This window comes from Marmota marmota, unplaced genomic scaffold (assembly GCF_001458135.2).
Source record: "Marmota marmota marmota unplaced genomic scaffold, marMar, whole genome shotgun sequence".
Taxonomy (NCBI): domain Eukaryota; kingdom Metazoa; phylum Chordata; class Mammalia; order Rodentia; family Sciuridae; genus Marmota; species Marmota marmota.
The window spans coordinates 6,454,527-6,469,706 of record NW_026000016.1 but is presented as its reverse complement, the minus strand read 5'-3'; the positions used below and the strand labels follow the sequence as shown (position 1 = coordinate 6,469,706).

The following is a 15,180-nucleotide window of genomic DNA, read 5'->3' as shown; positions in this document are numbered from 1 at the left end:
AGGAGGAGCAGGGGGAGGGGGAGGAGGAGGAGGAAGAGGGGGAAGAGGGGGAGGGTGGGAGAAGGGGAAGGAGGAGCATGGAAAGGGGGAGGTGGAGGGAGAAGAGAAGAGAAGAATGGGAAGGAACTTGGGAAGGGAAGGAAAGAAAATTTAAGTAAACCAACTTAACTAACAACAGCTGTTCTACTTCAAGATCCCTTACAAGCACTAATTGTGCTGGGGTCTCATCTGGTACAGAAAATATGAAGCAATTGTAGGAAGTGAATGAATCTGCATCCAGACAGAACCCTATAGTGCATCGATTAGATTCATCATCTTACAATATACCTTCTGGATCCCTACATCTCTTTATGGTATTCACAGCATATTTTTACTGTAATTTCTGATGGACTATCAGATTTGTTAACTCTAAGTTGATACTCCTATAGTCCCAATATACACTTTTTTTCTTTCAGTCCTAAGTATTGAACCCCAGAGCCCAGTTCCATGTTAGGCACACACTCTACTGAGCTACACTTCAAATCCTCATGAATACCCTCAAGGAACAATGGAAGCAAAAGTAGTTTACAAACATCTAGAAGTAATTGCTAAAATGCTATAACCTGAAACCAATGCAAAAAGTGAGAATAAGGTTGAAATTCAGGAGATTAAATCAAATATCCTAAGTATTATTTACTTATATTCTCTATGCAAGCAACATAGTGTGTATGTATGTATATGTATATAAATCCATATATATACATATATTCCACCTAGACAAAGATCCACTGAAGACTATCAGTAAACACATGCAAGACCAAAATGTTCCACTTAAAAAACTGAAGTGTTTACACACAGAAGTACCTAAAAGATAAATGAGCTTCAAAATTATAAATGTCTTGAAATGGGCCTTCCTATACTTTATAACTCCTCAACTATAAGATTTTACAATTAGAAACATGAAATACTATTTCTAGAAAAAGCCTCTCACTCTCCTGAGCATACCTTCTAGAAATGGTTAACAGAATTTTCCAAACAAATGTCTGGAAGTGGAATACTCTAGGTCACAGGATTCATAGCACAAGTTCTCTCTGTTCCTAACCTTCCTTTCCTTGAGGTGTGCTCCAATTGTAGCATCCTGGAAATTCTAAGTTCCAGTCTTCTAAAGATAACTTTGGTCTCTTCTTCCCTAGTTCATCACGTAAAGTTCAAGTATCACAAGTAAGAGTTGTAACCAAGCTGATTGTGAATCAATGGTGCTATGTTTTATTTCAGTGAGAAGCCCTTCAATGACTTCTATCCATACTAGCTAATTCAGATGACATATATATAGAAAGAAAAATCCAGGTAATTTTACTTCCTCCATTATCCTTATTTAGCTTTTGTGAGCAATTAAAAGTTTACTAGTCTAACGTAAAGTAATCCCAGTCTATTAAAATATAAAGAGTTGCTTGCTGATCTTGCAAAAGACATTGGCCCAGGTTCTAAACTTAATCAACTTTTGATAAAAACAGATAATGAATTCCATTCACAGGAGCATGGATGGATAACAAAAGTTGGCATCCCTGTAAATTAAGATGAAATGTGTAGAGAGAACAAAGAGCTTTCACTTACTTGCTCGGAGGACTGAAGGTGTGACCTCAATTTCACTTGTTGCTTGATAAGGCTGAAAGGCTGAAACACTGTTGGTACCAAGCTCACTACCAAACACCTCTGGACTCTGGGTACCTGTGGAACTGGCACTGGTGCCATCACCTCCATGATGTGGATCTTGTTCATCAAACACAGCTACCAGCTAGAAAAGAAAGGCAAATTTGCATGTATAAATAAAGGCATTTAAATTACTGCCAAAATGTTATCTTATTTTAACATAAATTCACAGTGGAAAAATACTGACATTAATGCACCCGGGGAAGTTATGTTTTAGAAAGCAAAACCCCTCAGAAATAGTGTTTTCCTTAAGCTTACGGCTTTACTTCTACAATTCTAATTTGTATATTTCATATTTAAATTTCTATGGATCAAATATATGAAAACAGATTGGTATCAGAGAATCCTAACTCAAGGATAGATTTAGTAGTTTTTTTTGTTTGTTTGTTTGTTTTAACATAGCTTACACTGTTACGTGGAAAGGAAAAATATATGTGTATATGAGAGTGTGTGTGTATAAATGTGTATACACAGCAAGAAGGGAACTTAAAAACTATGCATGACTGCTCATTTCTATGCTAAAAAATGTAGGCTAAAAGAGAAATTAATAAAATGAGTTACCTACAAGCAGTAAATAGGGATGTGGTAGAAAGAAAGGAAAAATGGGAACAGGCAATGGCACAATGAGGAAGTGATATTTTTATTTTTCTGAGTCTTTTTTCTGTAGACCACTGAAGCTCAGAACCATGAAAATGATTCAATTACTTACAACAGAAGTAAAAATTTTAGACAAACCAGGATGCCAATGTGAGGTGAGGAGAACAGGGAGAACTGAAAATTTCTCACAAACAAATGAAACCAACTATGTACAAATGAACATACATTAAGTGGGACGGGAAAGAAAAGAACAACTAGCTAAATGTAGGAAAACTATTTCCATTGTTTAATGTAAAGCTAAGACAGAAAGAACTGTCACACAAATACTATATTCTTGCTAGCAAATTTGCTTCTGACAAGGGTATGATTTAGAGATTTTGCTACTGTACACAAACACACCTACCACAAATGAATGAAAATATTTTGGGAAAGAAAAGCCAACATTTTGATGATCAGAAACCAAAGTTACAAATAAGCAAAAGTTAACTCTGTGGTATTATTTGGAATCAGAGGCCCATGGAGGTGGTGGTGGTTGGGTGCAGGGAGTGTTTTTTTTCTTTTTCCTGGTGGTATGAGGATTGAACCCAAAACTTTGTGCATGCTAGGTTAGGCTACTGAGCTACAACCCCAGTCCTTTTTTTTTTTTAAAAAATTTTGAGATATTGTTTGATTAAGTTACCCAGAGGGGCCTCAAATTTGTAATCCTCATGCTTCAGTCTTCTGAGTAGCTGGAATTATAGGTGTGCACTACAATATTTAGCTCAAACTCATGGTTTTTACAAATAGGTGCAGTCATTTGTCACTTACAAGAAGGCACATTCCAAGAAATGCATCACTGGATGACTGTCATTGTGTAAACATCCTGGAATGTACATACACAAGGCCTAGCATAGTACAGACCAATCTATCCAAACGGCTTCTGATGCTATCAAGAGAGATGGTAAACCCTAGAAGTAAAGGCTGATGCTACAGGGCATACTGTTTTACAAGAAACTTTATTTTTAATAAGGAGTATACTCTAAAATAAAGATAAAAATCATACATGTCCAAACTTATAAGTTGCTGACTATGAAGTATCACATGCTATACATAATTGTATGTATACTTTTACACAACAGGCAGCACAGGAGGAGTGTTTACATAAGCATCATCACAAGCATGTGAATAATGTCTTGTGCTACAACATCACCAGGCAATTAGAAATTTTCAGCTCCACTGTCATCTAATGGAACCACCATCATCTATGTACTCCAAAGTTGACTGAGATGTCATAATGAGATGCAGGACTATAGTTAGGTAGAGTCATGCACAGATAAGTAAGTATAAGCAAATATTGAATGCATGTTTGAGTATGCAAATTCATATTTCCTGACTGTTCACTCAAAGGTCCTGAAAGCAATGACTTCACAGTACCAACAAATATATTTAATACCCAGATCTTTGATTCTAATATCATTCTCCAATAAATTAACCAGGGCTTCTTGGAAAAATGGCTGATTTTATGACTGAGGGCAAGGATAATACATGATGAGCTGGAACACCCTGTGATATTGAGAGTAAAGAAGTATTCAAAGTGATGGAGGCACAAAAAAGGAAAGAGGTGACAACATAAAGGTGACCAAAGCTGACACAACTTATTATAAATACCTATGTTCACACTGATTAACAATCCAAAGAAGTAAAATAAACATGCATGATTCCATAAAGACTTACAAAACAAATGGTAGAGAATAAACACATGATCTCTATGTAATATTCCAAATACTAAAAATAATGGAATAATGGAAAGAGAAATCATCATTAGGCAATTTCCATAGCAATAATTGTTTTACGTAAGATCTACAAATGGATGCTAAAGTTAATGGGTAAGAAAATGATGAGAAATAAGATATTTGCATATCTCAGAATGTCTCCCCATCAGATATATGTTAAATAAAAAGGGGAAATCTTTTCAGTGGAGAAACTTGGCAACAGCACTTTAAGATATAAGAGAAGTCAGTATCACGTTCCATCGGATAAAATGCACTAGGAAGGATAATGACTTCTGAAGTTCCTATTTCTGCCAAAAATGTTTACCTTCAATTTAATCATGAAACATTAGACAAAACCAAGTTAAAGGACATTCCACAAAATAAATAAAATGCCTTCAGACTGTAAAAGTCATAACAATCAAAGAATGATAAAATTATTTAATTTGGAGACAGGAAAAGTGAGAACTACATGCAATATGATCCTATCCTTGACTGGATCCAGGAGTAGAAAAAGGATGTCAATTTTAAAAAATGGCAAAATTATTTAAATTAACTCCACAGGTGAGGTGACAGTATTGATGCAATGTTATTTTGCTGTTTTGATTATTATATAAGATGAAAATTTTAAAGGTAAATGAAGCAACTTGTATGGAAATACTCTGTAACTATGTTTCCTACTTTTCTGAAATTTAAAATGATTTCAAAATAAAAATTTTAAATGTAACTCTGTACGTTGATCTTAAAATAAAAATTTTGGTGGCCAAAAAAATTATGAAAATAAAATACATTCTTTTTCATCTTATGACAAATACAGTTCTCAAAAGAATAATGAATTTCTTAAAAGGATCAACAACAACCATCACATTGGTCATTGAACTACAAAATCCTGGTTCTAGTAATGGAGAAGCTTAACATTCCAAAGAAAAGTTAACCGGTGACAGCCAAAATGAACAACCGGTTTCTGTCTTGAATTCAAGCTTTTTTTTTTAATGCCAATAGCCCTGACTACTTTTCTCTCTAAAGCACAGTAAATTTATAAAATATGAACAGTAATCATAATTACAAACCTCATTACATAGTTTTGTCACTTTGAACAAATCCTATTTCCATGAATGCTTACATATTATTAATCAATTCATGAAACAAAGAAAGCCATTATAACGTCATAGAGACACGTAGACAAATAGGAAGTTCAGAACCCTTCTGCAGTACAATATATAATTAGCTGATTAAACAAATCAGCAGGAGGTTAAGTGGTAAGGAAAAAGCACAGCAGAATGACTACTTGGCTACTCAACCCTATAATGAGCAACATAAGCGGGAAAAGAAATCCATAAGTTCTTTTTAAAAAATGGAAAGATGTTTGTATGCATATACCAGTTTCCTTATACACTAATAAAATCAATGTGACATTGACTGGCAGTTGTCTTTCTGTAGTAGAAGCACAGACTTTCCACTAGATCTGGGATCAGCAATTTCTTCCTGAAAAATATCAGAGAGCAAATACTTTCAGACATGTGGCCCCTATCATCTCTGTCAGAACTATTCTAGTTTTCCATGATAGCATGAAAGCAGTCAGAAACAACAAACAAATGAGTGTGGATATGTTTAAATAAAATTTTATTCATCAAGTTGGACAGCAAACCAAGACTGTAGGACACAAGGTGCTGGGGTTGTGGCTCAGTGGTACAGTGTTTGTCTGGCATGTGTGAGGCACTGGGTTCAATACTCAGCACCATATAAATAAATAAATAAAATAAAGGTCCATTGACAAATAAAAAAAAATAAAAATAAAAAAGATTGCAGAATACAATTTGTTGACCCTCCACTAGATTGTCTATTTTTCTAGGAACACTCAACTTTAAACCAAGTACCTTTGCAATCCAGATAAGCTAACAATATCTACTTCAGACTCTTCAACAGGTTTTACGATTTCTATGCATGATTTTAATATTATTATACTCTTCACAAGGTGTTTGGCTTAATATGCATTTTGAAGATATTAAGTTTTGACATTTTGGTGCATAATAGGAAGCAAATGAAATTCAAGTTTGTTATTAACTTTCCACAATGATATCTTCTCTCAAGAATCAAGTCCTTTTTGCGAACTGAAAATGGAAAAGGAAAATTACAAAGAACAAGTCTTTAAATGCCAAACATGATGGAAGAGCTTATACATGTATATTAATTTCAATAATTATCTCCAGCATTTTTAGAAAACACAAGGATTATGAAATCTGGACTGTGTCATGAACAAATGCTGCTTGAATTTCAGTGGCAGAATCACAGTTGGTGATTTGCAATATGCCAATAACAGACAATTTTACAGTTTTCTTTTAAACCAAAATTTAAGTGCCAGGTGCAGATATGAAGTAATTTTGTGTTAAATTAGGAAGGATGTATAATTTTAGAAAATCTACTCTACAAGAATACATATAGTAATGCAGCAAAAGAAAATGGGACCTTCACAAAAACATCACATATTAAAAGTCTCTATCATGTCCTTCAAAAAGTAAAGGAAATGTCTTTTAAATTTCTGAAACACAACCCAACTCCACTTTTAACAGATGGAATCTTCACTGCTGTCCATGAAATAGATCATTTTTGAAAGTTCATTTTAAAATTTTCAATAGTTATTACTTAAGTCTCCCTTTTCTTCTATTCATCCATTAAGTCTCCATGAGAAAAAGACAAGCTGAATTTGGATAATACCAGTAATAACTTCCAACATTAAACAAAAAAAAACCTCTGATCATTGACACACATATCCTCCTTACTTCAGGACAAGTCATTTTAACTCTCTGAAACATCAAAACTTTCCAACAGAAAACCTGACCTATTATATAAGCATCACACATAAATGCTTACAAACAATTTGGCTATAATGTGGCCCCGATAATGTATAAAATTATAACCTGAAAGCCCACAATTGGATGTATCAAAGTGGATAAAAGTAGAGAATTTGGAGTCAGCTGTGTTTTTACCAGCTCTGACCTTGTTTATTAAATGGCTGTTTGTGAATCCACTGGTCTCTGTAATATCTCTAAGCCTTTCCTTATCTGGAAAAAGGGTGGCAGTTGTCCTAAGACAGAACAATGGCCTTCCACCAAAGGTAGCCATGTCCAAATTGCTAGAATCAATTAATGTTACCTTCCATATTGAAATGGGCATTATGGATGGGATTCAGATTAAGGACCTTAAAATGGAGAGACAGTTTATCCTGGATAACTTGGTGAACCCCATCTAATCATATAAGTGTGAAATTGGTGAACCTTCCCTGGCTGTGGCCAAGGAGAAATGTGATGGTAGTCAGGGAGATGCTGCATTGCTGGCTTTCAAGATCAATGAAGTGACCCAGGAGCCAAGGCATGCAAACAATATAGAAGGTTTCTCCTCTAGAATCTCCAGAAAGGTACATGGCTCTGCTAATATGATTTTCCCCCAATGAGACCCATGTCAGACTTTTGCCATCTAGTTAGTAAGTTAGTAAACTTACATTGTCTTAAGATATTTGTTTGTGATAATTCCATGTAGCAAAAAAAAAAAGAAAATTAATAGTGGCCATGCCTACCATGACAAAGAGATAAGGCATATCAACTGTCTGAACACAATGTCACCAATAAGAAGTTTTCCTTTTTAAGGCATCACAGTAATAAATTGGAAAAGTGAAAGATAAAGTGCCAGAAAATGCTTTGTGCAACATATAACCATGGAACAGAATTCTTTTGCACATGCCCCTCTCCTAAGTGCCTTCAATTTCACTTTACAGAAAAACTAAGAGTCAGAAAGATTGATTTAAACAGAGTTTAAGTAAGTACAGATTAGAAATCAAGTCTCTCGACTTCAAACATCCTATTTACACCAATGTACCTTCCTATGGATTATCTACTACATGAATAGCACTGGGAAGCTGCCAAGTATGATCATCTGCAAGTCTACAAATAGGATTCTGTTCATTCTTGACTAACCAAAGGTAATAACCCATCTTGCAAATCAATGTCAAAAATTTTGATGCCACCACCTAAAATGTTTCTTAATATATTTGAATTGGAATCATTGTGAACAATTCCACAATGGTGGTATCCTCACTCAGTCTTAATCAGAAAGCTCAAAAGAATGTTCAAGTTTTGTCTTCCTACAGGAAAATGTCAAGCAATTTAGGTCAAATGGTTATCTTGAAGACTTTTAGAGGCAGAGTTCTCACACACAGACACCTTTTTATTGCCATACCTCCTGAGCATGCTTTCTGTGTTCCCACCATTTTCTCCATGTACAGGTTGAACATATCCAGAGGAAAGTTAATTATGATGGATCACAAAACTGTTTGTCAGATGTTCAATATTAATACACAAAACTCTTTGACTATAAAGTAAAAGACATAGTTCTTTACAAAGACATCACATTATTCACCCCATGGAAGGACCAAATTATGTGGAACGATATTAAAACTCAGAAGGAGCTTGAAGACGCCCTAAAGCCTTCTCTTCATCTGAGGAAGATGTGCAACTTCAACCTGTAAAGCTAATTCTTTTTATCCATAACAAAGTCAAAAAGGAACATAAAACAGAAAGTGCACCTCTGGGTAGTGGCAGGCAGATTTCATGGGCAGATCTCGCAATGAATGCAACAGATAACAACACAAAGAAAATCCAACAGGGATGGGAGAGCTATAGCACACTGCAACAAGTTGTTATAAGAATAGAAATCATGTAGACACATATATTTTAAATTAAGTGAAACTGTTCCATAATGAATAATTCTGAAATATCAATATTCCAGAAGTCGCTTTTCCTTCCCACAGGATAATCTATGAATTACTATAATTAGAATCACACATATCAGTAACTTTAAAATTTTCTTCCTTTGCATGGAGGGATTTTTTTAAATGAAAAATTAGAACAATATTTGGGCTCCCCTTTACCAATATTTTAGTTTTAAACTTTTTTCATTTATAGCCATCTCCCATAAAGCATGCTTGATAACGTGTGGCCCTAAAGGAAAACTCAGCAGGCATTAAAATGCTTACATCGGTTAACACTGTGTTATCCAATGCAAGGAAGGAAATTGTAAATAAATAAATTTATTTCCTGATAAAAATTACAATTATAATTGTAATTAAATAAATAAATTTTATTTAAATAAATAAATAAATCTTTAACTATGCCATTTTAAACAATAAATACCATGTAGGAAAGGGCAAGACGTTTCCATTCCTTCCTGATAAACTCAGGAGACAACCATCAAAACTAACTGTAAATGATCAAAAGTCACCATCCACAGAGCTAAGAGCATGCTTTAAGAAGGTAGTATTTCTTCATCACAGATGCCTGAAAAGGTATTCTTCTCCATCTTCAAATTACAGTGAAATATATTCACCTATGATACTTCCCAGCCCCGATGCTTATACATTTCAGAGCTGAGATTTATTCTGCTATCCCTCAGGGTGACTCACACTATCACCCACTGAGCCTTCAGACTAATTAGATTCCCAATTTAAGAGTTATGTTCAACTAATAGCCTTGAGTATGTCAACCACAAACCACAATGAAAATATGCAAATGAATACAGCCATAAGCTAGCTGACCCACTTGTCATATATAATGTAAACCCATCTTACAAGGGCCACTGTTCCATTCGTACCTATGCATGTGGTTAAAACTAGATTACACTACTGTTTAAGTGATAATAAAAAGCAGGATAATATAGAAAGTTAGAGAAAAATTATTCTGAAATTGACTAATAATATATAGAAAGGTAGATTCCAAATTGGAAAAGGTGACAATAATTGTAAATTTTATCAGGAACACATGCATATTTCCCTCAGGGACTACAAGAATAGGAAATAAGCACATGAACCTCAAAAGTAAATGTAATGTTCTAATAACTAATTATTTTATAGACATGAAAAAAAGGAACTATAAAATCAATTTGTAAGCTTTCTGATGACTGAGCCTACTTTAATGACATAGAGACAATGCTAAATCCTTAATCATTCTCTGAGCCTTACTTGCTATCATGGTTCATTAAAAACTCATTTAAAGAGAATTAGTGTTTTAGTGGACGAGTAAGCAAAACAATAGTAAAAGAATATACTTGAGCCAATGATGTTCTGTAATAGTAGGAATACAAGTTACGCCAATAAAATCTAACTCACAAAAGGAGAGTCTCAAGCTTGCCATTGAAAAACTTCAGTGCTACACATGCAAGATTAACTCTGTGCTTCATCAGCATGTTAAGAATTAAGTACATTTTAGCTGATTAAAAAAAATGGAACATAGAAAAGAACTAAAAACTAGCAAAATCACACTAAAATACCCACTTTTCCTACTAGCTAAGATACAGTAGAGTAGCAACGAGTTAGGAAACTTTTCCCTGAACTGCATCATGAGACCTCACCCTTTCCTGCCTCCACCTCAGTTCCATGGTTTCAGATTTTAGAGGCAGCTGCTCCTCTGCTTCTGGACACCCAACAAATCTTCCAACATATATCCATCTAAGAGCGAGTAGCACCTGGAACTAGACGCCAACAACATGGTGTTTAAAACCTATAGACAATTTTGCTTGACAATTAATATGTGTTATGTGCATTGGGGATTGGCCGCAATAATAAATGGTAGATAAGAGAATTCCTGAAGACTAACTCCTTTAGTTAAAAGAAAAATAAAATCTATTAAAGTCGAATATCACAAAAGAAATAGGTTTTAATGAGACAAGCCAAAACCACAGGTGTATGTGCACGCGCGCACACACACACACACACACGCCCGCCGCCCCACCTGCCCTCTCAAAGTCTTACTCTAAACTGCAACCAAAAGACACATTACCAATGCTAGAGATACACCGCAATGGTAGTGCAGTTGTCTAGCATGTGTTTGGCTCTGGATTCAATTCCCAGTATGGAAAACACACACACAAACACACAACCAAAATCTTCAGCACCAATCATGATGTTAACTGAACTTCAAGGAGCAAGTACTGGTGAAGTAATACTTACACCTTGTTCCTAAATTGAATGAGTCACCTGCCTGCTTTATCACAGGCCCCTGTCAACATCCTAAATTCTCTCCCATCCCTGACCAGCAGACCCAAGGGATGAGAAGCTGTTGGTGGGATTACTCAATCCAGAAACAGTCCTACAGTTAACACCAGGCAGGAACACAACCTGATATCTTGCTTATATGATTTCTGCCAACATCTGTTGAGTTCACCAAACTAAATTTGAACTCCTTAGTAAGGAAGGCCTTTTTTAGTCTCTTTATATTTTAAGCAAAGCTGAAAATCTGAAGTCATGGCCTGTTTTACTGTCCTAGAAACCTTTGAGATGAAACTTTAGAAATGTAGAGAGAAAACTGAGTCTCCAAAAGGAAAAATGTCCAGGGAATGTGCAGCTTGTGGTCAGCCTGTGAGTCACACAGAGGAGCCAAAAAGGGTAAGAGCAAAAAATGTTTAAGAGTATTCAAATACCCATAAATTACTTTGTACCTTTCTGTTTCCTGTAAGTTTTCTGAACTCTAGCAAAGCAGGAACACAACCTCAATAGAGAGCATTTACCTCATAAGAAGAGGGGCTAACATTTGATGGGTCTGTGAACCTCTGGCCAGATCACCTGATCAACCCAAGATCACCTGACCACACCCCCCCCCACTGCCACAGACATGGATATAAGCTGAAACCTACATGTCAGACTAGACTCCTAATGGGGAAATATGATCTTGTTCGGTATTTTCCAATTCCAAGGGAATTCCAGCCCCTTTGGGTAACACATAATTGACTAAGTGTGTACTATAATAAAAAAAAAAAAAATCTGATCTTAAGCCCTGAAGAGAGTCCACATTCTGCTTTGAACATGCGCACCTTTACCTTTGGCTTTCCAATAAAGCTCTTTTCTCTTTGTTAAAACCTACTACATTCTTAAATTCTTTTCTGCGACATAGTCAAGAGCCTTTAAGAGTACAGATCTCCTCTGACTATGGAGAAACTTCCTCAGAATCCCTTATGGTGATACTTTGTCTTGATACCCTCATGTCACCCTCAAACTTCTCCTATGAAACCAGCAATGGTAGGTGGCAGACAGACATGATCAGTAGGGAAATGAAGTTCAAGGGATAATTCTATAAAGTGGGCCTGCATGCTGGTTCTCCAAGTTCTTTTAAAAAGTAGTTTACCTAAGGTCACATTTTGGCTTAAGTTAATAGGATATATAACATTTCTTAACAACCTGTTATACACAGGGCTATTCTTTCTAGGTCAAGGAATTTAAGACTCTTCCCTGTTGTCTCTGTCAATAAGTACACAAATTACCCTGTAAGGGGACTTTTGTGACCTTGATGCAGACCAAATATTTCAAGACTATGGAAGGCAAGATAACTAAAAGCAAAGCCCACTAATTATAAACTTTGTAAAACCAATTTTCAATTAGAACCAGTCGATAGAGGCCAAAATGACAGAGTTGCCTTTAGATCTGTACCATGAGATTTTAATCTCACTATAAAATCCCTCTCATGGGTTTTGGTTGTGTACCTGTGGGTAAAATCTTACCAAGTAAGGACTTAAAATTCTGATACAATCCTACCGACAGTCAAGAGTTAAAGAGTTAGTACCTGGGCAGAACTCTCTGGAAACTTCCCTAAGACCCTCAATACAACTAAGAAACAAATATGGTACAATGTCTGTCTCCTGTATTGAGAAGACCTATGCTCTCCCTTGAGGGTGTTTTCCTTTCTCTTCCAATAAGATTTGCTCTACTTCTACTACATTTTGTCTTGCTTGAAAATTTTTCCTGCAAGAACACAAGAGTCATGAGTCAGGAGACTCCTGGGCCACCGCAGGTAGCAGCAAGATGTAAATGTTTCAATGGAAGCAAGTAGGACTTCTATTTAAGGCAAAACCACCTTCTTATTCCAACCTGTACCATGGAGCTCTGTGCTACAGTTTTTATCAGGTATCTTTAGGAACACAAGTAAAATTAGCCTAAAAGATTCACGAAATAACACCATCTCTGAGGAATTAGACACTTTCATAATGTCCTTAATATTTCCATCACCAACTTCACTGTTGAACATGTTTTTAAAAAGAAAGAAAGAAAGAAAGAGGCATCTCTAAAGTTTATTATCAAATTTGGTGAACTATAATACTTTAATTTTGGCAATCAGTAGTAGAAAACTTTCCTTCCTAAAATAGAAATTTGAAATTTGAAGGATCTTTCCTTAGTTCTAAATGCTGCAAATTATGTTTAAAATTAAGAATACTTGACTATGGCTTCAATCAATCAAGAAAGTTGCTAAGCAATTTGCACACAGCCACAAAAAACAACTCAACACAATGTTAGTACTACAGACGATGCAACAGAGGTAAGCAAATCATTATCTCTGGCATTTAAAGACAAGATAATATTTCCAATCCAAAGAACTAGGTTTGTTTCCAAGGCAACCTGCCATGTGTATAGGGGACTCACTTGAGAGTCATTAATCCCTTTAACTGCTGACTTCACAATTTGAACAAGAACCCCACTGGTAACTAGTTTCCATCTAAAAGCATCAACAGAAAAATGAGTTTAACTGATTTAACAGAAAAAAAAGAATTCAAAGGACTCTGTTAAGACATTGGTGGGGGGCGGGTGCTGGGGGTTAAGAGAAAAAAGTAACATAAGATGAAAAAAAGTAGAGCTGAGTGTTGCTGCTTAAACAGTGATTTATTTTCAAATTAAGATGCATCAAAGCCACTAGTTTTGTTCACTTAAAGTTCTGACTGGCAGTTCAGTTTTAAATGATGCTTAATAAAGTCAGCATTTATTCTGACAACCACAAGCCAATATTAGCAAAAGATCAAAGTTCAATCAATTTGTTTTGTAAAATATAAACCCAATGTTACATTACAAAATGACTTTCAGTGTAATTTGCATGCAAAAAGAGTGTGATTTTTAAATATCCACCAGGGGCACAGATAAAAAACTTCAAACATATTCTGGCTCCTTTTCTACTATACTCATTATTCCAATACCTTCTACAAAGGAGAAACAGCAGTATCCTTGACATTAGCCTAAATTATCTTCAGCATGCAATACAATACTGATTAAATTAGGCTCATTTTAATCAGCTGGCAGGTTTATTCAAAAACTAAATAAATAATAAAACTCTTTATCAACTCTTCATTAGTATAACCTGTTTAGAAATGTTTCTAAAAGTGAACATAGAACAAATACTAATTGTGTTATCAATCCCCTCCCCGGCCACATTTGACAGGTTTAAAAGAAAAAAAGAAAGAAACCCTCAAAAGGTAAACATTTCCCCCAATCCAAAGAACACTTTAAATACTGAAATTTAATGCAAATTTTTTGAAAGGTAAATATCAGTGCCATCTAATGGATGTAGCTAAACACAAGAATTTGGAAACTTTGAATTTTAAAGGAAATATATTCTGAGGAAAGCCAAAGTCTCTACTCAAAGTTTCTCACACAAAATATCCAGACAGGTAACCTGAACAGGAAGTGAAGCCATTTCATCCTGTGATAACCAGTACACTCTACCCAAAAAAATCACCCTAAGGCTGAGAGATGACTCATCAGCTGTGTGACCCTAGACAGTTTCTTCAACTCTCTGGGGTCAGTTCTGTAGAAATGCTGCCTATGTTGTTCATCTAAAGATAACAAGTTTTTCCAACTAGTTCTTTCAAGTACTTAATAAATGATAGCTATTATTATTTAACATTACTTTTATTAAAGAAAGTTTCAAGAGGTTGAGGTTATCAACAGAGGGAGATGAAAGGAAATGAGGATTAAGTAAACCATATGAATTTTATCTTGAAGACTGTGGGGCATCCTTGAATGCACACCAGTTAATGCACACTTATTCTGCAGGTTGCATAGGATACAGAGAAAGAACTCGAAGGGTAAACACTCATAGCGCATTAGTCCAATAATGAAGAAGTCATGGGGGTCTAGAGTAATGAAAAGTCAGTGGAGTGAAAATAAAATGTAGAATTATGAAAATGCAGAATTCAGACTTCATTAAAAGGATTTGGTATGTAGTGTATGGGTGGCACTATAAAGGAGGGGGACAGATCTTAGATATCACTACATGTGGCTTAGGTGGTTGGACAGAGGACAACCAAAAGGACAAATAAGTTTGGAAGGAGAGATGATGCA

General features: G+C 35.3%; 1 protein-coding gene across 25 annotated transcripts in view; it reads right to left on the bottom strand.

The window, feature by feature from the left end:
• Pard3 (par-3 family cell polarity regulator) overlaps nt 1-15,180 on the bottom strand; it is a 626,126-nt gene that overhangs the window by 397,589 nt on the left and 213,357 nt on the right. For all 25 annotated transcript variants that reach the window (XM_048809090.1, XM_015483461.2, XM_015483455.2 and 22 more), the window contains exon 3: nt 1,594-1,774. In XM_048809090.1, coding sequence (XP_048665047.1) covers nt 1,594-1,774 — 181 coding nt within the window. The remainder of the gene's footprint in view (nt 1-1,593; nt 1,775-15,180) is intronic.